Source organism: Cucurbita pepo, chromosome LG17 (genome assembly GCF_002806865.2).
Source record: "Cucurbita pepo subsp. pepo cultivar mu-cu-16 chromosome LG17, ASM280686v2, whole genome shotgun sequence".
Taxonomy (NCBI): domain Eukaryota; kingdom Viridiplantae; phylum Streptophyta; class Magnoliopsida; order Cucurbitales; family Cucurbitaceae; genus Cucurbita; species Cucurbita pepo.
In genome coordinates this window covers 49,244-71,760 of record NC_036654.1, presented here as the reverse complement: position 1 = coordinate 71,760, position 22,517 = coordinate 49,244, and the positions used below count along the sequence as shown (strand labels likewise).

Sequence of the window (22,517 nt, the reverse complement as noted above, 5' to 3'; positions counted from 1 at the left end):
GGACTTTTTTGAAACTATTTTCAAAAGCATTCGACATTTTAGAACAAAAATTTACAGGCAACTGATTTAGCTTGCTTCATGACTCTTCGCTTTCTCAAATGTCCAATAACCTTGCAAAATAACAATGTGAGATCTTACGTTAGTTGGGAAGGGGAACGAAACATTCCTTATAAGAGTATGGAAACTTCTCCCTAGTAAACGCGTTTTAAAATCGTGAATCTCAAAGCAGACAATATCTGCTAACGGTAGGCTTGGGCTGTTACACAATCCGGTCTTTCTAAATACCCCTAAGTTTACTATGAGGTCTGGGATTCTATAGCTATTGGGTAACCAACAATTGACATTTCTGCAAATCATTCAGCAAACCAACAGACTCTTATAAATCACGGCAGAGCTTAATGCTAATTTAACGTTTATGAGCAATCAAGAATCAGTCTTTCGCAGCAAAAAACTTGTAATGAAACAGGGTAAACTATCAGTCAAGATATTCAGGCATTGCATTTCATGCAGTTTAACTGCCTCAAATTTCATAATCGATTATCCCACCATCCACATTTACACGATAAAGCTTCGATAGCTGAGGAGCCTCTTTCAGATGAGGACGAACATACTTCTGCAAGAACTGAGTTTCAGTGTACATATATGGTTTTACCAACATGGTTTTTTTCTTAGTCAAACCTTTCTGAAACAGAAACAGCAGTACTGAAGCTCTTGGAATTATTCTCTTTTTTAAGCTAAGTGAAATCAGCAAAGGACTTCTCATAACCGCTGCAGTTTCCCAACCTAATTTGTTGACAAAGAAATCCATTGCCAACATAATTTTTTCCTCTGATAATGTCATACACCATGGATGGCTCCTAAATGCAGCAAGAATCTGTTCTTCAGATAAACCCCACCTCTTGTAAATACCAAGCTTCCGTACCCATGTCGATTTGCTCATTCCTCGTATAGCACGAACAGCTTGAACAAAGCTAGATTTCGATGGATCAAACCCCATTTTCTTCACATATTCCAAAATCTCCCTAAACCTGTCTAGAGCCATAGTGAACATTCTCGGCTGGTAAAAAAGAAAATACATAACATGCTCCTCACGCACGCCGGCGTCGAGCAACATTCTAACAGATCCGCTCAAATGTGTTTGGCGAATATCCGCAATGATACTCGGAAAGCGTTTGATTGATGCGATAGTTCGCTCATTAGATCCAAGATAACCTTTCAAAAGATCAAAAGCAGGAACCAGATGTTCATCAACGCTTCTCATCAAGATTCTCGGAGCATNTTAAAATCGTGAATCTCAAAGCAGACAATATCTGCTAACGGTAGGCTTGGGCTGTTACACAATCCGGTCTTTCTAAATACCCCTAAGTTTACTATGAGGTCTGGGATTCTATAGCTATTGGGTAACCAACAATTGACATTTCTGCAAATCATNGTTTCCCGATAATGAACGAGATATGAGCAATAGAAAAACCGTGATTCTTGAAGAAAGAGATCACCAAATCTAGTTTTTCAGGAGAAATGAAGCCAACGAGCTTTGAAGCAGATGAAGCAGATTTAGGAGACAACGAGTATGAGTTTATGAGATACGAAACCGTAGAAGAATGTGAATCGGAAGCGCCAGTGCTGTAGTTGAAATGGAGTGATTGAACACAGCGGAGCTTTGGATATGGCGAAATCGCGGTGAGATGCCGAACCTGAAGTAGGGTTTTGCAGAGGAAATTAGACATTGAAGCCGANAGCTTCGATAGCTGAGGAGCCTCTTTCAGATGAGGACGAACATACTTCTGCAAGAACTGAGTTTCAGTGTACATATATGGTTTTACCAACATGGTTTTTTTCTTAGTCAAACCTTTCTGAAACAGAAACAGCAGTACTGAAGCTCTTGGAATTATTCTCTTTTTTAAGCTAAGTGAAATCAGCAAAGGACTTCTCATAACCGCTGNCTATTTTTATTTTGTTATTTAAATCTTTAGCGGTGGCTATATATGCTATTTGGGCCTTTTCATTGGGCCTCTTTTCTAACTTGATATCGGCTCTGTTCAGAAAGCCCAAGGTTTAAAGGCCCAAAGCAGTCAAGGCCGTTGTATCAGATTTTTGGGCCTTCTTGTAGACGAAAGTTGGGCCTCTTTTCTAACTTTAGGCCTCCTTTCTAATGCCCGAGATTTGTTGGACCAGTTTTTCGGTCCTTCTCGGGGTTGAGCCCAAACCGGTGGCTATAAGTTCTTCTTGGGCCTTCTTCTTGGGCCTCTTTTCTAACTTAGTTTCGGATCTGTTCAGAAGGCCCATGGTTTATAGGCCCAAAGCAGTCACGACAGTTGAACCAGATTTTTGGGCCTTCTTGTAGACGTAATTCCGCCCAGTCTACCTAAGCCCATCCTCTGCAGCAACCGTGGTTGAGCACAAATCGGTGACTATATCTGTTCTTTGGGCCTTGTATTAGGGCTTTTTTTATAGCTTCGGGACTGGTATGAGCGACCGGTAGATGACGGGCTCAAAGATGTCAGCAAGATCCGTTTGTGGGCCCATAGCGGAAAATTTAATTGTTTATTGGGCCTTCGAAAGCACAATCTAGAATCGCCCGTTATGGGCCAAAATCAATCAGATTTCTTATTGGGCTAGGTTATTGGGCCCGATGTATGGGCTTATTTCGAAATTGGACCTAAGTGGTTATGGGCCAGATTTTTGAGGCCTTATCAAATATCTGATTATTGGGCCAAGTCTTTGGGCCTTTTTTAAATTATAATTTCGGGTCAGTCCAGATACCATCTTCCTCTGCCGCGAGGAATGCTATTTGGGCCTTTTCATTGGGCCTCTTTTCTAACTTGATATCGGCTCTGTTCAGAAAGCCCAAGGTTTAAAGGCCCAAAGCAGTCAAGGCCGTTGTATCAGATTTTTGGGCCTTCTTGTAGACGAAAGTTGGGCCTCTTTTCTAACTTTAGGCCTCCTTTCTAATGCCCGAGATTTGTTGGACCAGTTTTTCGGTCCTTCTCGGGGTTGAGCCCAAACCGGTGGCTATAAGTTCTTCTTGGGCCTTCTTCTTGGGCCTCTTTTCTAACTTAGTTTCGGATCTGTTCAGAAGGCCCATGGTTTATAGGCCCAAAGCAGTCACGACAGTTGAACCAGATTTTTGGGCCTTCTTGTAGACGTAATTCCGCCCAGTCTACCTAAGCCCATCCTCTGCAGCAACCGTGGTTGAGCACAAATCGGTGACTATATCTGTTCTTTGGGCCTTGTATTAGGGCTTTTTTTATAGCTTCGGGACTGGTATTAGCGACCGGTAGATGACGGGCTCAAAGATGTCAGCAAGATCCGTTTGTGGGCCCATAGCGGAAAATTTAATTGTTTATTGGGCCTTCGAAAGTACAATCTAGAATCGCCCGTTATGGGCCAAAATCAATCAGATTTCTTATTGGGCTAGGTTATTGGGCCCGATGTATGGGCTTATTTCGCAATTGGACCTAAGTGGTTATGGGCCAGATTTTTGAAGCCTTATCAAATATCTGATTATTGGGCCAAGTCTTTGGGCCTTTTTTAAATTATAATTTCGGGTCAGTCCAGATACCATCTTCCTCTGCCGCGAGGGAGAGAGCGGGTTCTGTTGAGGCTACAGTGACAGCAAATTTGGTTCAAATTTGGCTGTTCTTTCCAACTAAGAACTGCTGAAGAAAAAAATGGAGGTTCCGAAGGATCAAATCTCCACTCTTATCGACCAAGGACTCTATAGTTCAGCTCAAATGCTGGTAAACTTTCGATTTCTATCGCTCTCTTTTCACTTCAATTCATTCAGTTCAACACACAATCAAGCAAACTCACCTTCTCCAAATTCGGGATTGGAAATCGGACTCAATCTGTTCGGTGATTTTTGTTTTCTTGTTTAGGGTTGCTTTCTTGTTTCATCGCCAGCTGCTAATGCAGAATCCAGTCCTCACCTTAAGTCTGAGAGTTTGGTTTGTAGTTCTGAATTCATTGACTCTCAGTTGTACTGTTTTCAGATTACTTATTTCATCTCTAGTTGCATCGTTTATTGTTTCTTTGAAGAAAAATTTCCTCTCTAACCCATCTTGTTGTTGGACCCCTTTTTTACTCTCGTTCTTTATTGATAGGTGCTTCTGGGGGATGCATTATTTCGAGAAAGGGAGTATCGAAGAGCAATTGTAAGTCTCTGAGTTAATTAGATTGCTCCAGGATTAGTTTTATTACAAATTATGTTTAATAATTTTGAGGTTGTTCTTTGTTTTTGTTATATTACTTGGCAGCATACTTACAAGCAAGCCTTGCAATACTATAAGATTATTCCTAAACAAAATTCAACTACTACTAGAGGTTCTTTGCAGTCAAACAGGTCCTCTTCTCCCAATTCTTTTAACGTATCGGCCATTAATGAAAATGAGGTAGATTGAAATTGTTTCTTAATATGGCTCAATTCCTTTTTTTCACTTATTATGTATGTCCTGTTTGTTTCCCTTTCGTCAGCTTATTTGTTGCAAATTGTATTTGCTTGTTTGACAGGTGAAGTTCAAAATCGCGTCGTGTTATTGTGCATTAAGTGATAACAGAGCTGCCCTTGTAGAGGTCTCTCTCTTTCTCTTTTTCATGAATGCACGTGCAGAACATTCTACTTGATGTTAAACTTCTGTGAGTTTTGCCTTGCAGATGGAGGGAATTCCAAGTAAAGCAAGAAACTTGCAAATGATTCTTTTGATGGGAAAGCTTTACAGATATGCGAGACATAACCGTGCTGCTATTGCATATTACAAGGAGTGCTTAAGGTCAGTCAATGAAAATCTTAAATGAATTGTCAGGTCTAGTAGATTGGAATGCATAGTTATGGAACCAAATCTATTAGTGTAGAGAATTCTCTTTTCCAAGTGAAATCCTCGTATATGAAATAGTGAAAAAGTGCTTTGTGGTTGTGGAATAAGTAGTCTTCATATTTTAATGTATGTATTTAATTTATTTAGAGCTATTAGCGTGAGGTCCACTTCTTAGGGATATGGGTCGAAGCAATAACATGAATATTTCTAGTAGAACATCTTTCAAAAATCCTCAAACAATAGTTCACATGTACAAAAGGAGTAATACTTATCTCTCGGTCTATTAGTGCACTTGTTTACCCAGCTTACTGATTGCGTGTTTTTTTTTTTACAAAAACTATGATACTTTCTCCCATTACAAAGATTCACCTTCATGCTGTTCTAATTATTGATTTTTTGACAGACATTGCCCTTATGTGTTTGAAGCTATTATAGCTTTAGCAGAACTTGGTGTTGCTGCCAAAGATATCATTTCTTTGTTCCCTCAGGTTTGCTTACAAATATATTGATGAAAAGCATTAACTGAATGTAGAAACACTTCATTTTTAGTTTTTAGTTACATCTTTTCGCAGTCCTATAAGTTTCTGAATGCCATATGATAGTGCTGTGAATCTATTTGCATGCTCATTTCTATGTTTGGGTTTCAGATTCTGCAGACCTCGATGCTTAAGATAGGTTTTACGAGGTGTCAAAACATGGCAGTCCCCTTCTTCTGGTTTTGAGTCACTCATTTCTAGTTCTATTACTATATTCATTGTTGAACGTGTGTGGACCCTGCTTCTTTGGTAAAGTTTTACTTGTAATGTTGATGTACCTCCAATTTTGATTTCAGACTCCAATTAGAAGTGGCAAAACTCCTTTTGATCACCTCGATTCAAATCGCTGGCTGCTAGTAAGTGTTTGAAGAGATAAGCTACTATCTTCTACTTTTCATCCATTACCATTGCCTTTAATTGGGAAATGAAACCCCTTTTTGTGTGCTTAATCAGAAAGCTTCTGATACAGGCAAGCTTTTAAGCTTTGCGGGTGTGAGTTTGGAAGAAAACTTCCACTCAACAAAAAGAAGATTGGAATGTCTAATTATTACTACCCCAGACCTTATTCTATGCTTGTGTTTTTACCAGTCATCTTGAGCAAATGTAATCGATAAGTACAGCCTTGTATTTGATCACGTGCAATGTCCGAATCAGAAATTGGATGTTCAAATAGTAGTCTACCAAATAATGTTTCTTGCTCTTATATTGCAAGTACAAACAATTTGTGCAATCTGCAATATTGATTATGAGCAAGTTCTTAATCAGATTACAGTGTTTTCATGTATTTATTTTCCCATTATCTTTTAAAAACTCATTTTGTTTCTTAAATTAAGCAAACTGCTAATTTTTCTAAATTTTCTGCAGCGCTATGTTGAGGCCCAGTGTTGCATTGCTTCCAATGATTACAAAGGTAAAATACTATCTTCCCGTTCAAACTATCAAATCTATACATAATTTATGTCACTTTATCCTGTAAGCACTTTAAATTATCCATTCTCTTATGCAAACGATATACAACGTGGATCGTTTGAGAAGTTCGTACATCAACTAACTTTCTCATTTCTCGAAAGATTTATTTATTATTACCTTTTTAAACTTATGTAGGTGGTTTGGAGCTGTTTCTGGACTTGTTGCAACGTTTTCCCAATAATATTCACCTGTTACTTGAAATTGCAAAGGTGGGTTCTTGTGATAACAAACCTAAGTTTATTTATTTTGAAGGCAGCATTTAAAATGAAAATTTTGCGACATTTCCACTTGATTGACAAGTTGACAATTGTGTGTCCAGGTTGAAGCTGTCATAGGAAAAAACGACGAGGCCATCATAAATTTTGAGAAGGTAATATGAAATTTCAGTATTATTATGATAACGATCAACTGCTTTGTTTTGCAATGACTATTTAATTTAATGTCATTATAGGCACGATCAATTGATCCATATCTTATAACATGTATGGATGAATATGCAATGATTCTCAAGAAAAAGTCTGATTATTCAATGCTAAACAAGTTAGTCCATGACTTGTTAAATATTGATCCTACAAGACCAGAAGTTTTTGTGGCTCTGTCTGTATTGTGGGAAACGAAAGATGAGAGGGGAGCTTTGACTTATGCTGAAAAGGTTTGTTATCTAAATAGAGCTCTGAGACTTGTTTATTTTCTAATATTTACTAACATTTGTACTGCTAATAATCAGAGCATCCGAACTGATGAAAGGCATATAGCGGGTTTCATCATGAAGGTAACGAAATATACGTATGCAAAGAACCCAAATAGAATGCTTACCAGAATAGCAACAATCTCAATTTTCTAGTTTCTACTCTCAGGGAAACCTTTTATTAGCTATGAAGCAGCCGGAAGCAGCTGTTAGTGCTTTCAGGAATGCTCAAGAATTGAGACCTGATATTCGTTCATATCAAGGTGCAACTTTAAGGGGAAAGAATCATACAGTATATACAACCCTTCCATTCATTTTATTATTGCTATTTTGCGTTTATCAATGCAATGTAACTGTCCAAAAATGGATTTCGTTGTCTAAGACACTCTTGAACTTTCTAACGGTTAGGAATTCACTTTTGGCTGCAGGCTTGGTCCATTCCTATCTGGCTCTGTCGAAAATGAAAGAGGCATTATATGCTGCTCGGGAGGCGATGAAAGCGATGCCTCAATCAGCAAAGGCTCTGAAACTAGTTGGAGATGTACATGCTAGTAACTCAGGTGGTAGAGAGAAGGTATATGTTTTAAAGATTTGTTCTGTAGTAATTCAAACTTGGAGAATGCCATTAGCAAGTGGATTTCATATGTGGATATGGCATGGAATTTTTTTTATAGGCCAAGAAGTTTTATGAGTCAGCCCTTAGGCTCGAACCCGGTTACCTCGGAGCGGCATTAGCTTTGGCAGAGCTCCATGTTATTGAAGGCCGAAACGGGGATGCTGTGTCCTTACTGGAGAGGTACCTTAAGGACTGGGCTGATGATTCTCTTCACGTAAAACTAGCTCAAGTATTTGCCGCCACAAATATGTTGCAAGAGGCTTTATCTCACTATCAAGCTGCATTAAGGTGAAACCTTACTTACAATGCATTCTATTGTTTTCCTCCTGTTCTACTTTACTCTCATGTCTTAAAAGTGAACCGAAGCTATTTAGCTTATACACTCACAGATATGACTTATATCATCGCTTCACTCTCTCACCCCAAGTTGGACCGTGGCACCAACTAACACTATTCCATGACGTTCCTGTAAGGCGTATCCCGTAAGTTTTGTTCGAATCTAGAAAGTAATAACAGAAATCACAGTAACATGAAGAACTTTAACAGAGAGCTGGTAAGTGCCAACCTATCCTCCCCAATTACAGTTCTTTTTCAAAAGAAAGCCTGCCAACCCAAAAGAGAATACTCCCCTCTAATAGCTAGTCCTCACTTCGACGCCAACCGTACTACGATGTTCCCACTCATTAATAATCTGGTGGTTATTTCCCTTACTACACCTCTTAGCGTATGTATTCACAATTGGGGATCTCACGGTTCCCTCTCCCACGCACCCTCTCCCTTGCACGCTTATGTTGATACACCATGACCATTGGAGTCTCATCGACCCCCCAAAGGCATTAGTAAGCATCAGTTTCCCCATGAACGAGCCATGATGGCTCATGATTTTATGGATCTCGAACAGATTGCTGTGAGGATGTTATGTTTCTTACTGGAACAGTCTAGCTTTTACAAGTTCAACCTAACCCTAATTTGTGGAGTTCTTTTCCAATTTTATTCATTTTACTGCTTTCTTGCTTTTGGACTGGTATTTACTGACCGTTACCTTCTTTCATATGTCATATATATATTTGGTTTATTGATCATATACAGGATGAATCCCCAGAATGAAGCTGCCAAAAAAGGTCTAGAGCGCTTAGAGAAACAAATGAAGGTTGCTTTCACCTTAAATTTTTTCATGATCTGAAACCTCTAAATGCTTTAAATTTCTCTTCAAAGCAATAAGTTGATGAACATTGCCTCATTCAAGCATGGTCTTGTCTTAGAAAAGTCCCTCACCATGTTTTTTTCTTTAGTGGGAAGTGGGCATTAGAACAGGAACAGCTCATTGAAATGCATTTCCTTTGAAACATTTTAATATTGCAGGGATTAGATCCTGATGCACCTGACGATGATGAAGACAACGAGGTCGATGATGCCGACGGAGACCAAGAAGAAAATGAACTTTTATGAGTAACAATTCAATCCACAATGTTTACTTTTACAAGAAACGATTTCGACAACAACCCTCCAATTCTTCTTTGAAGAGTAAATAGTAACTCATATGTTTCTCGAGTTGTTATGCTCAAATTGTATCCTGAAGTCACAGCCATTTGGGTAAATCTCTTCCACTTGCTGATAGAGAGTTACATTGTCGAGTTCAACTGGACAAAAGATGTCGATATCGTCGTGGCTGCAGAAGAGTCATTTTTTGTACCGAGATGATTCCATGACTTCACGGTATGCATTTATCTTACCTAATGAAGTGACAAATGAAGAGAGGTACTCTTTCTTGTAACTTATGTACACAATAATTGTTTGTATTCCTGTAGAAACCTGTGTATACATTTGTGTAACTTATGATGTCATTTTTGTGTCAAGACAGCAGCCTTTATGGTCACCGAACTACATTTTCAGTTGCTTTATTAATGGATTTCAGTGCTACTTGGTCATATCACTTGTTAAAGCCATCGTTAAGGAACCAGGTGCTCTCCTCTATCTCTTTCTCTCATATATTATTGCATTGAAGTCACCAAAAAAGGACTTAGTTCTTATACTTTTTGAAGTTTATTACTAGATAAACCAAAACATTACATTACAATGAAGTCACCAAAAAAGGACTTGCATAAAGACTTTTTGAAGTAAACTCTCTGCCATTTTGGGCGGATGCCTATGGTAAAGCTTGGCTATGTTAAGGTTACATATAGATATATAAGTTAAAGGGAGTTGAACAAGAACTCTNTTAGCTTATACACTCACAGATATGACTTATATCATCGCTTCATTCTCTCACCCCAAGTTGGACCGTGGCACCAACTAACACTATTCCATGACGTTCCTGTAAGGCGTATNGATCGCCGATGAACACTGCAGGCACCGCAGGATTGCAACCAATCCGAATCAGAGCTTGCTCGATTTCTTTCCCTCCTGGGAGCTCATCGANTAACATGAAGAACTTTAACAGAGAGCTGGTAAGTGCCAACCTCTCCTCCCCAATTACAGTTCTTTTTCAAAAGAAAGCCTGCCAACCCAAAAGAGAATACTCCCCTCTAATAGCTAGTCCTCACTCGACGCCAACATACTACGATGTTCCCACTCATTAATAATCTGGTGGTTATTTCCCTTACTACACCTCTTAGCATATGTATTCACAATTGGGGATCTCACGGTTCCCTCTCCCACGCACCCTCTCCCTTGCACGCTTATGTTGATACACCATGACCATTGGAGTCTCATCGACCCCCCACAGGCATTAGTAAGCATCAGTTTCCCCATGAACGAGCCATGATGGCTCATGATTTTATGGATCTCGAACAGATTGCTGTGAGGATGTTATGTTTCTTACTGGAACAGTCTAGCTTCTACAAGTTCAACCTAACCCTAATTTGTGGAGTTCTTTTCTAATTTTATTCATTTTACTGCTTTCTTGCTTTTGGAATGGTATTTACTGACCGTTACCTTCTTTCATATGTCATATATATATATTTGGTTTATTGATGATATACAGGATGAATCCCCAGAATGAAGCTGCCAAAAAAGGTCTAGAGCGCTTAGAGAAACAAATGAAGGTTGCTTTCACCTTAAATTTTTTCATGATCTGAAGCCTCTAAATGCTTTAAATTTCTCTTCAAAGCAATAAGTTGATGAACATTGCCTCATTCAAGCATGGTCTTGTCTTAGAAAAGTCCCTCACCATGTTTTTTTCTTTAGTGGGAAGTGGGCATTAGAACAGGAACAGCTCATTGAAATGCATTTCCTTTGAAACATTTTAATATTGCAGGGAGTAGATCCTGATGCACCTGACGATGATGAAGACAACGAGGTCGATGATGCCGACGGAGACCAAGAAGAAAATGAACTTTTATGAGTAACAATTCAATCCACAATGTTTACTTTTACAAGAAACGATTTCGACAACAACCCTCCAATTCTTCTTTGAAGAGTAAATAGTAACTCATATGTTTCTCGAGTTGTTATGCTCAAATTGTATCCTGAAGTCACAGCCATTTGGGTAAATCTCTTCCACTTGCTGATAGAGAGTTACATTGTCGAGTTCAACTGGACAAAAGATGTCGATATCGTCGTGGCTGCAGAAGAGTCTTTTTTGTACCGAGATGATTCCATGACTTCACGGTATGCATTTATCTTACCTAATGAAGTGACAAATGAAGAGAGGTACTCTTTCTTGTAACTTATGTACACAATAATTGTTTGTATTCCTGTAGAAACCTGTGTATACATTTGTGTAACTTATGATGTCATTTTTGTGTCAAGACAGCAGCCTTTATGGTCACCGAACTACATTTTCAGTTGCTTTATTAATGGATTTCAGTGCTACTTGGTCATATCACTTGTTAAAGCCATCGTTAAGGAACCAGGTGCTCTCCTCTATCTCTTTCTCTCATATATTATTGCATTGAAGTCACCAAAAAAGGACTTAGTTCTTATACTTTTTGAAGTTTATTACTAGATAAACCAAAACATTACATTACAATGAAGTCACCAAAAAAGGACTTGCATAAAGACTTTTTGAAGTAAACTCTCTGCCATTTTGGGCGGATGCCTATGGTAAAGCTTGGCTATGTTAAGGTTACATATAGATATATAAGTTAAAGGGAGTTGAACAAGAACTCTAAACCCACAAAGCACCAGCCCTTCTAAGCATGGGGATCAAGTTCCGCTTAAGATGAAGGCTCATCACTTCATTCGCGCCACCGACCAGTTGATCGCCGATGAACACTGCAGGCACCGCAGGATTGCAACCAATCCGAATGAGAGCTTGCTCGATTTCTTTCCCTCCCGGGAGCTCATCAAGCTCGTACACCGTTGGGTTAACTCCAAAGTCGCACAAGAGTGACTTGATAGTGTGGCTCATACAGCAACTGTTCTTGCTGAACACCACGACAGGTCTGTTGGACACCAACTTGTTCACAGTCTCCATTGCTAACTCAAAAACAATCTCGAAAATGGGATTACAAACGAATGCCGAACAAGAAATGGCTTAAGGGGTAAGCACAGAAGAAGAAGAAGAAGGAACTGAGATTGAAGTGAGAAATGAAGTGGCCAAAAGGGGTATTTATAAGGGAAGTGTGAGGAGGGAGAATCAGAGAAAATGGTGTGAAAATATGAGAATTTTCGTTTTGTTTGAGGGACCTGGAGACTTCGAAGCCACTCTTTTGAAGGGAAGGCTTATTAGTTGATTCGTCATGCAACCATGTTGGGATTGAAAATGCTCACAGCTTCGAATCTTTGCATAAATGTAAAGAATAAACTAAGAGAGACGTGTCCTTTGTACGGTTTTCATTAAGTACTTCTGAATTCCTTTTACAATCAGATCAAATTTCCTTTTTCTCCCATCTTTTTCACCATCCAACTCAACTTATTCTCTCTTTTATTGATATTTATTTATCAGCATTTTCTTCCCTTATCAAATATAACTAACACTCACTCGAGCATAGCTCAGCTAGTTAAGTAGGCTCAAATTCTCCTCCCAACCGAGTATAGCTCAGCTTGTTAAGTTAGACTCAAATTCTCCTCCCAACGAATTCCGAACTCAAAAGAAATTTTTTTTTTGCATGTAACAGCCTAAGCCCACCATTAACAGATATTGTTCACTTTATGTTTTTTCTCATCTACTAGGAAGAGGTTTTCACACTCATGTAAGGAATGGGATCTCACAATCCACCCCCTTGTGGGCCAGCGTCCTCACTAGCACACTGCCCAATATCATGAAGGAGGTGGATTGTGAAACATCCCCTAGTCGATACGTTTTAAGACTTTGAATAGAAGTCCTTGAAGAGAAATACGAGAGAGGATCATATTTGCTAACTGTGGACTCGGATTGTTACAAAATTCTTGCTTCACAAATGTTGAACGAAAAAAGAAAAACTTTATACATGTATGAGTATAAATTTTACTTTGTTTGATTTGTTTGATTTTGTACGATGAATGTTCTTTTTCTTATTTAATTGTGTATTTTTATGCAAAAAGAAAGATTTAGGTCGGCCAAAAAAAAAAAACATATTTTTATTTTAAAAAATGTGTTCGATTATGGTCGGTTTATCTATTTATATCTATGTCATCAAAATTTTGTTCCTTTTAATATATTATTTGGAATGAAATCAAACTTTATTAGATTTGGGAATTCCGTTCCTAGGTTTTGATTTTGATTTCCCAAATTAGACACCCACATCCAATAAGAACACAGAATCCAATTAACTATTAACAAAACCATTATTATTATTATTATTATTATTATTATTATTTTATAAGTCAATTCTACAATATATAGAAACTTTATTTTTTAATTTTTTAAAATTCTATTTTCTTTTATAAAGAAAGATTTTGCTGCTATCCCTATCTTGGAGGCATCTATTGAGCTGGAGAAAGTATTTGGATTTATCCATTTATAAAATATCCTTTTTTTTCTTTTTCTTTTTTTTTTTCTTTTTTCTTTTTTATTTTGGCTTCGCATCCAATTGAAGAACATTGTCCTTTTTTCTACCTTTTTCATTTGCCCCCAAAGAATTCTCTAGACCCTTCAATTCTTAGCCCTTATGATTAACACCATCAAATTATCAAATTTCTAGTCAATAATTTATGCTATTCTTCTACCACATTTACATGTAATAATCTAATTTAATTCCCCAAATTCGTTTTCAGCTCAAAAATCTGAACTAGTAGAGTGTCAGAGACGAGCTAAATTTGTATTACCGACTTTAGTGTTGTAACGGCCCAAGCCTACCTACAGATATTGTCTTTTTTGGACTTTCCCTTCTGGGGTTCTACTCAAGGTTTTAAAATGCGTATGTTCGGGGGAGATTTCGAATAAAAAAAATGTTTTGTTTCCCTCTCCAACCGATATGGGATCTCACAATCCATCCTCCTTCAAGGCCCAACGTCCTCGTTGGCACACTGCTCGATGTCCACTCCCCTTCGGGGCTTAGCGTCCTTATTGGCACACCGCCCGGAATCTGGCTCTAATAACATTTGTAACCGTTCAAGCCCACCACTAGCATATATTGTCCTCCTTGGGCTTTCCTTTCCATGGTTTTAAAACACATATGCTTGGAAGAGGTCTCCATACCCTTATAAAAAATGTTTTGTTCCTCTCTCCAATCGATGTGTGATCTCACAAATGCATTATTGATAGCTCTCTTCTTTAAACCATATGTCATAGAAGCTAACATCAAGTTATTGACATTTTATCTACATGTCTTTCGATAAGACTCGACCGTGACTTCCCTCGTAAAGTGACATTTTTTTAATAAAACTTGGCTTTATTTGAGTAAACTCAAAGAAAGAGTGTTAGCTCTTTCAACCCTTTCAATAGGATAGCTATCTGCACGAGTCCCAAAGTGACGTTCATAATCTTTAACAATATTATTTTATAATTACGTATGTCCTTTTAGGTCGTTGTAGTAACACCTAACAAATAAATATCGGTATAAGTCAAACTAAATCAACCTAATTTCCAAACTTTTGTGGTCAATAAGGTTGACTTTTTGTTTGTTTGGTTTTTTGGTTAAAGAAGGGGCAATGAAAAGACAAATGAGCTCAGCCTTAACTCTCTTATTTCCCTTTCAAATCTCTGCATGTCCATTACAGCCAAAAAAATATATATATAAAAATTAAAAAAAAAAACCGTACATTAAAAAAAATTGCAGCTTGGTCCCCAACATTATCCCAATTTATCTTTTATTTTTTGTCTTTTTTTAAAATTATTTATTTGAAATTTTAATATGTTTGTATTTATATACTTTTTAATAAATTAATTTCCCAAGTTACAAAAAATATATGAATAAATAATGTCATAAAGAGTAAAAAAAATTTCAAACATGCCCTCGAACTTATTGTAATTTAGCTTTATTTAACCCAAATATTTATGTTAATTATTTCAAATGTTAATGATAGTAAAATATTGTTAAAAATAGCCCAAATATAAATTAAATACATGTGCTATAATAATTTTTATTTAATTATAACATAAGTTTAATAAAATATATGAATTTCACCAAAAAAAAAAAACAAAAAAAAAACCATAATCTTTTTGTTGAAAAAAAAGAAAAAGAAAAATATATTATTCCTTAAGGATAGGTTGCTGATATCAATATATTATAAATAAATATAAATTAAAAATGGCATCGATTTGAAAGGCTTCTAAGCTTCCTTCACTTTCTCTTTTTCTTTTCTTTGGAATCTTTAGTGATTCTGCAACTGTTCCAATTACGTACGTATAAGTTTATACTTTTATACTTTTTTTTATATATATTTTGGGAATATTTTGAAATTATTTAATTTGAAAAAATAATTAAAAAGTGGCTCCAGACATAGTTGAAGAGCCATTTTCTTATGTGGGTTATTTTGGAATTTCATGCTTCAAAACGCCTCATCCTTAAAAAGTAACCTATTTTTCATGCATCAATTGTTTCGTGTTCTCGAGATAGCAATGGTTCGAGAACTTCGAGTGTTTCGTATTGCAATGTGAGATGGAGATTTGAACAAGTTTAGGGTTTAGGGTTACACGAACTTATCTTTATAAACCATTCAGTTTTTTTATTACAAATAAAATATGGGAGTACATGAGTTGGGTCGGGAAATTTTTTATCGAGTTGGTTGGATTGGTGACTTCAATAACTTAAATAGAATTCACGACTCAAACCCTTTATTTTCGAGTTCGATTGGGTTAAGTTATCGAATTAATTTAAAAAATCTTAATTAATCATTAATACATGTCATATTAATAACTAAAATCTCATAAAATTCAAATATCAAACATTCACGAGTCACAATACAACACTAATATTTGTTACACATGTTAAATATATTATTAATCTTCGTAACAATCTTAAAATTTGGGTTGGATTCGATTGTGAATCATATTTTCGGGTTGGTTGGTTTTGTCAACAAATCTTTATGTTTTTTTTTTTAAAAAATAAATATATATAACTTAACTCCTTAATATTTTTGCTAATTTTAAAATGTATATAATTGTTATATATATATATATATATATATATATATATATATATATATATATTTATATTTATTAGTTTGTTTATATTTATATTTCTTTAAAAAAATTTAAGTAAAAGAAATAAAAATATTAAATTGTTTACCATGCTCTAAATTTTCTTGAAACATGCTTGAGTCAGTTTCCCCAGCACAGTCATCTATTTTTCTGTTTTTTTTTCTCGTGATCATCTCCTTAATTAGTTAAGGTTGGGTTCCTCCCAACAATCTTTAACAATTCCTTTTTTAACCCCGGAGAACACTAGCATCAGCCAGAACAAGAAGAATATCATCACGAACCCTCGGTTCTCGTCAATTCATTTTGATCATCTCCTCGCTTTCAAAATGTTCTCAAACATAAACTAAAAGTTTCTATTGATTCACGGTTCAACCAGATGTTCTCTTCGTCTTCGACTTTATTAGATAAGCAAGGCAGCCCAAAAAGTAAATCAGGGAATTGGTTACGTCGTTATTATAAGATTGATGAACAAAAAAGTAAAGAGGACGAGGATGATGATGACGATGGTGAGACGGGAGAATCCAACAAACGACAACATGATTATTTTGTAAAGAAATCATAACATGCGTCGTATTAAGTTCATTTCTCCTAAAAAGTGGACAAATATTGTCGATGTCAGTCTATCCATCCGAATTGTTTACGATAACATACAAAATTTATGAATATTTTTATTGATAAGATGAACCCGAGAATGATTAAGTTACATTGAAGTCAAAAAAAAAAAACTCTATGCCATTTTGGGCGGATGCCTAAGGTAACTCTTGGCTATGTTAAAGTTACATTTATAGATATAACTTAAACCCACAAAGCACCAGCCCTTCTAAGCATGGGGATCAAGTTCCGCTTAAGATGAAGGCTCATCACTTCATTCGCGCCACCGATCAGTTGATCGCCGATGAACACTGCAGGCACGGCAGGACTGCAACCGATCCGAATGAGAGCTTGCTCGATTTCTTGCCCTCCCGGGAGCTCATCGAGCTCGTACACCGTCGGGTTAACTCCAAAGTCGCACAAGAGTGATTTGACCGTGTGGCTCATACAACAACTGTTCTTGCTGAACACCACGACAGGCCTGTCTGACACCAACTTGTTCACGGTCTCCATTGCTAACTCAAAAACAATCTCGAAAATGGGATTACAAACCAATATCGAACGAGAAATGGCTTAAAGGCAATCACGGAAGAAGAAGAAGAAAAAGTTGGTGAGAAATGAAGTGGCTAAAAGGGATATTTATAAGGGAACTGTGAGGGACCTGGAGACTTGTAACCATGTTGGGATTGAAAATGCTTACACCTTCGAATATTTGCATAAATGTAAAGAATAAACTAAGAGAGACGTGTCCTTTGTACGGTTTTCATTAAGTACTTCTAACTTCCTTTTACAATCAGATCAAATTTCCTTTTTCTCCCATCTTTTTCACCATCCAAATCAATTTATTCTCTCCTTTCTCCTTTTTCTAACCCGAGTATAGCGATTCAGGAGTAAGTCCGTCTATATGAAATATGAATGCTCGTCAAATTTGGCGTCAATCAAACACTGGACGGACGCTCCACAACATCGTGTGACTGTTCGCCAAAACGACATCTACCCAAGAAGCATTAAAAATATCGTACTACAGGGAGAAGCAAGGTGTCAGCTCTCCACCACTCTTGAGCTCTGTGACCTAAGCAAGCTACTCTATGACACATGCGTGTGTCACAATGAGGGCGAGTATTATAAGATGAGTGTCTCGAGCGACTTCCTTTGTAATGGGTTTTTCAATGATAGTACTGGGTGGCATAGGTGTGTCTGTATTGCACCCTAACCCAAGTGTTAAATGTTGGATTATGCACTCGCTATCTGGTAAGGTATCTGTAAATAACATGACATGGACATGGAAAGGCCAATGCATCGATAGATCCTGAATGGATAGATGTTTGAGATGTCCCAATGTTACAAACGACAGGTGAGTCTGTTTTCAATGACATGACCGAGTGAGCTGCGATGGTCGTGTGTTACAAAATTATTGCAAAAAGCTTATTTTTATTTTAAAAAATGTGTTTGATTATGGTTGATTTATGTATTTATATATATGTCGTCAAAATTCGGTTACTTTTAATATATAATTTGGAATGAAATCAAGCTTTATTAGATTTGGGAATTCCGTTCCTAGGTTTTGATTTTGATTTCCCAAATTAGACACCCACATCCATAAAGAACAAAGAATCCATTTAACTATTAACAAAACCATTATTATTATTATTATTATTATTATTATTATTATTATTATTTTATAAGTCAATTCTACAATATATATAAATTTTATTTTTTATTTTTTAAAATTCTATTTTCTTTTATAAAGAAAGATTTTGCTGCTATCCCTATCTTGGAGGCATCTATTGAGCTGGAGAAAGTATTTGGATTTATCCATTTATAAAATATCCCTTTTTTTTTTTTCTTTTTTTTTTTCTTTTTTATTTAATTTTTTGGATTCGCATCCAATTGAAGAACATTGTCCTTTTTTTTTCTTCCTTTTTCATTTGCCCCCAAATAATTCTCTAGACCCTTCAATTCTTAGCCCTTACGATTAACACCATCAAATTACCAAATTTTTTATGTTATTCTCCTGCTACATTTACATTTAATAATCTAACTAATAGAGTTTGACAGATGGGCCAAATTTTAGTACATTATTGATAGCTCCCGACATTTTATCTACATGTCTAAAACACCTAGAAATAAGGGATTCATTTGTTCAAGATGAACTCGCAAAGACTCGACCCAATGACTTCGCTTTAACGCTTTCGATACGAGAGCTATCTGTATGTGTCCCAAAGTGACATCCATAACCCTTAGTGACATTGGCATAATTTCTTATAGTAACGTTATCTATAATGTCTTCGCTAATGGACCTAAATCGACATAATTTCAAAAGGTCAATAAAAGGTTGACTTTTTTGTTGTGTTTTTTTAGGTTAAAGAAAGGACAAATTAGCTGAGCCTTAACTCGCTTTCAAATCTCTGCATGTCCATTGCTGCCACCCAAAAGTAGAGAGAGAAACAAAAAAAGAGCCGTACATTTATTTATTTATTTATTATTTGAAATTTAAATATATTATAAATCAATTTAAATTTAAATAAATAAATGGCATCGACATGAAAGGCTTCTTCACTTTCTCTTCTTTTTTTTTTTCCTTTGGAATCTCTGATAAGTTGGTGATACTGTGTGCAACTTTCCAACTACGTACGTATATTGTAATTTATACCAATATTCTTTTTTATATTTTCTCGAATATTTTCTCGAATATTATTTAATTAGAAAAAATATTTAAAAAGTGGCTCAAGATATAGTCGAAGAGCCATCGTGAAAGGGTTACTTTTGAATTTCATGCTTCAATACGCCTCATCCTTAAAAGGTAACCTATTTTTCATGCATGGATAGTTACGTGTCGTCCAACGCTAATTCGAGAATTTAGAAAATATTTAGCATTGCAACCGGCATTGAATGAGATGGAGATTTGGTAAATTCCCATTGGTTATCGATGTCTCGACCAATAAATTATACTCATGTTGATTGAGTTTCTATAACCTGAAATTGAAAATCCCGAGACTATGTCAGTTCTAATTACTGCGGATTTGTTAAAAAAAAAAATTAATTAAATTATATTTTATGAATTAATTCTACTTTATTAGTGGAATAAAAATTGATGGAAGTGGGCATCTTGTAATGATAATCACCGGTTGGAATTGCTCCCTCAATCCATATATATATATATCAACAAGTAATATATGCAACAAATGTGGGGTATTAGCCTTATTGCAAGAATATTACTAAATAATTTTAAATATGTCCCATTTTCTTTTAATTTCCTTTATATTATGTAATTTTTTTAAAAAATAATTACTTTAATTTCAAACTTGATCTCGGTCTAACGATAATTAACATATATTTTTTTCTGTTCCAATCCTCATCTCCACATTTAGCGTCAAAAACGGGCAAAATTCTAATTTTTCAAATTTACGAGGACCAAATTTGTAATTTAACCAAAATTTTAAATTACTATATTTAATTTTAAATACAATAAATTTACAATGGAATAAAAATAGTTAGGTTATGATTTTTCCCCCACAATAATTTTTATTTTCCTCCAAAAATTGAATAATTATAAAATTTTAATTTTCTTATAATATCAACTTTTGTTTGAAGGGACCTAAAAAAGTTTGATTCTTAATCCCTTTTTCTCCTTCCTTTATCTATATCTACACTAAGCATAGTGTATGTGATGCAAAATCTTGGGGTGGCTGATGACGTGTCACATTTCGATCATCTCATCTTATGATATATTCGACCAAAAATTTTGACATTCCTAGCTACTATATGATCGGTCTTTTCAAATTGATTTATCTCACACGAAAATAAAATTGTTAGAAGTTATCGTTTCATGATTCCATTCGTAAATTTGATACTCATAACCTAATGTATAAAGCCAACAGTAGCAAAAGTTCAACGGTTAGGTTGTTTTTGTTCCTGTAATAGATTTGAAGAGGTCGAAGATTCTTAATCTTTTTTCTTCTTCCGATATTCTCTCGAATAATATACGTATAAGTAGTTTTAGAAGACTCGCTTTCGTTCATCGAGCTGATGAGACCTGAGATTCCCACGAAACTTCTCTGCAGTTTGCTGACAACGTACATGTCACTCATATAATGATTAAACAGTGATGACCAAAAATTATTATCTCTCATACGCGGACTGTTATAAAGTGGGAATACAGACACAAACTGTGAGATCCCACACTAATTAGAGAGGAGAACGAAGTATTCTTTATAAAGATGTGAAAACCTCTCCTAGCATACGCGTTTTAATACCGTGAGGCTGACGGTAATACATAACAAGCCAAAGTGGACAATTTCTGCTAACGGTGGGCTTGAGCCGTTACAAATGGTATCAGAGTCAGATACTAGGTAGTGTGTCAGTGAGGATGTTGGGACCACAAAGGGATGGATTGTGAGATTTCACATTTGTTGGAGAGGGGAAGGAAACATTCCTTAGAAGGGTGTGGAAACCTCTCCTAACATACATGTTTTAAAACTGTGAGACTGACGGCGATACGTAACGGGTCAAAGCGGACAATATCTACTAGCGGTGGGCTTGAGCTGTTACCAATGGTATCAGAGCCAGACACTGGGCAGTGTGCCAGTGAGGATGTTGGGACCACAAAGGGACGGATTGTGAGATTTCACATTTGTTGGAGAGGGGAGGGAAACATTCCTTACAAGGGTGTAGAAACCTCTCTTAACAGACATGTTTTAAAACTGTGAGACTGACGGCGATTCGTAATGGGTCAAAGCGAACAATATCTACTAGCGGTGGGCTTGAGCTATTACAAATGGTATCAGAGCCAGACACTAGGCAGTGTGCTAGCGAGGATGCTGGGACCACAAAGGGATGGATTGTGAGATCTCACGTTCGTTGGAGAAGGGAAGGAAACATTCATTATAAGGGTGCAGAAACCTCTCCTAACAGACATGTTTTAAAACCGTGAGACTGACGGCAATACGTAACGGGCCAAAGCGGATAATATCTACTAGCGGTGGGCTTGAGCTATTATACAACTCACTCGGATGCTATGTTGAACAGTTTACGAGCATATCTTCCTTTACGGTTTTAATTTCATTTTTTATTAATGATTCCCTAAAAAAGAAAGGAAAAAACAAAAAGGGTTGGGATGCAAATATTAAAATGAAATATCTTTAATTCTTTTCAATGATATCATTAATTAATTTACTAACCTTTTTATTATATACTTTCAAGCTTGGCTTTAGCTCCTCCTTTCCTATATAAATACACACCAATCCCTTTCAGCTACTACAAAGCTAGCTAACATTCAAGTTCATCTCTTTGTCGTTTCTAAGCTTTAAAAAAATGGACGTAGTAGCAAAGATGGCCGGGAAGAAAGCCGTAGTGATCTTTAGCAAGAGCACGTGTTGCATGTGTCACGCAATCGAGAGGCTATTTTACGAGCAAGGAGCGAGCCCGGAGATTCACGAGCTCGATCGGGAGTTAAGAGGGAAGGAAATGGAGATGGCTCTCTCGAGGTTGGGTTGCAGCCCCGCCGTGCCCGTGGTGTTCATCGGCGGAAAGTTCATCGGCTCCGCCAACACCGTGATGACGCTTCATCTCAATGGCTCCCTAAAAAAATTGCTAAAGGAAGCTGGAGCTATATGGCTTTGATGTTTCTTAGTTTCCTTTTGTGTTGTAAATATGCAATGTAACGGTCAAAATAAGTAATGGAAATGATAACTTATGAAATTTCCCATTTTTCAGTTTCGTCCTTTAACTTCAATGTATTTACATATTTTCCCCTGTTTTTTTCCCAACATTTTGGCAAAGCTTTATACAGACATGG

General features: G+C 36.5%; 5 protein-coding genes across 8 annotated transcripts; 2 read left to right on the top strand and 3 right to left on the bottom strand.

Annotated features, from left to right (window-relative positions):
• Positions 1–520: 520 nt before the first annotated feature.
• Positions 521–1,282, bottom strand: LOC111778694 (transcription termination factor MTERF6, chloroplastic/mitochondrial-like). Its single transcript, XM_023658666.1, has one exon. It carries the CDS (start codon positions 1,259–1,261, stop codon positions 521–523), a length of 741 nt encoding a protein of 246 aa, XP_023514434.1. The 5' UTR covers positions 1,262–1,282.
• Positions 1,283–3,630: 2,348 nt separating this feature from the next.
• LOC111778557 (anaphase-promoting complex subunit 7-like) lies at positions 3,631–11,444 on the top strand. Of its 4 annotated transcripts, none has more exons than XM_023658461.1 (19): positions 3,631–3,740; positions 3,879–3,947; positions 4,104–4,154; positions 4,257–4,391; positions 4,510–4,572; positions 4,654–4,769; positions 5,218–5,302; positions 5,647–5,706; positions 6,215–6,260; positions 6,455–6,528; positions 6,639–6,689; positions 6,771–6,971; positions 7,047–7,091; positions 7,177–7,270; positions 7,436–7,581; positions 7,682–7,911; positions 8,713–8,773; positions 8,986–9,381; positions 9,485–9,840. In XM_023658461.1, the coding sequence occupies exons 1-18, from the start codon at positions 3,672–3,674 to the stop codon at positions 9,070–9,072; spliced, it is 1,683 nt and encodes a 560-aa protein (XP_023514229.1). In that variant the 5' UTR covers positions 3,631–3,671; the 3' UTR covers positions 9,073–9,381; positions 9,485–9,840. The 4 variants fall into 4 exon arrangements, with proteins under 4 accessions (XP_023514229.1, XP_023514228.1, XP_023514227.1 ...); XM_023658460.1 differs by having other exon boundaries at positions 9,481–9,840; XM_023658459.1 differs by having other exon boundaries at positions 8,986–9,584; positions 9,677–9,840.
• Positions 9,644–17,322, bottom strand: LOC111778560 (monothiol glutaredoxin-S2-like). Its single transcript, XM_023658464.1, has 2 exons — positions 16,925–17,322; positions 9,644–9,838 (listed from the first exon to the last, which is right to left on the bottom strand). Exon 1 carries the CDS (start codon positions 17,231–17,233, stop codon positions 16,925–16,927), a length of 309 nt encoding a protein of 102 aa, XP_023514232.1. The 5' UTR covers positions 17,234–17,322; the 3' UTR covers positions 9,644–9,838.
• LOC111778558 (monothiol glutaredoxin-S2-like) lies at positions 11,537–17,495 on the bottom strand. The gene is made up of 2 exons (XM_023658463.1): positions 17,423–17,495; positions 11,537–12,338 (listed from the first exon to the last, which is right to left on the bottom strand). The coding sequence occupies exon 2, from the start codon at positions 12,038–12,040 to the stop codon at positions 11,732–11,734; it is 309 nt and encodes a 102-aa protein (XP_023514231.1). The 5' UTR covers positions 12,041–12,338; positions 17,423–17,495; the 3' UTR covers positions 11,537–11,731.
• Positions 17,496–21,969: 4,474 nt separating this feature from the next.
• On the top strand, positions 21,970–22,420 carry LOC111779200 (monothiol glutaredoxin-S10-like). Its single transcript, XM_023659296.1, has one exon. It carries the CDS (start codon positions 22,034–22,036, stop codon positions 22,340–22,342), a length of 309 nt encoding a protein of 102 aa, XP_023515064.1. The 5' UTR covers positions 21,970–22,033; the 3' UTR covers positions 22,343–22,420.
• The last annotated feature ends 97 nt before the right edge of the window (positions 22,421–22,517 follow it).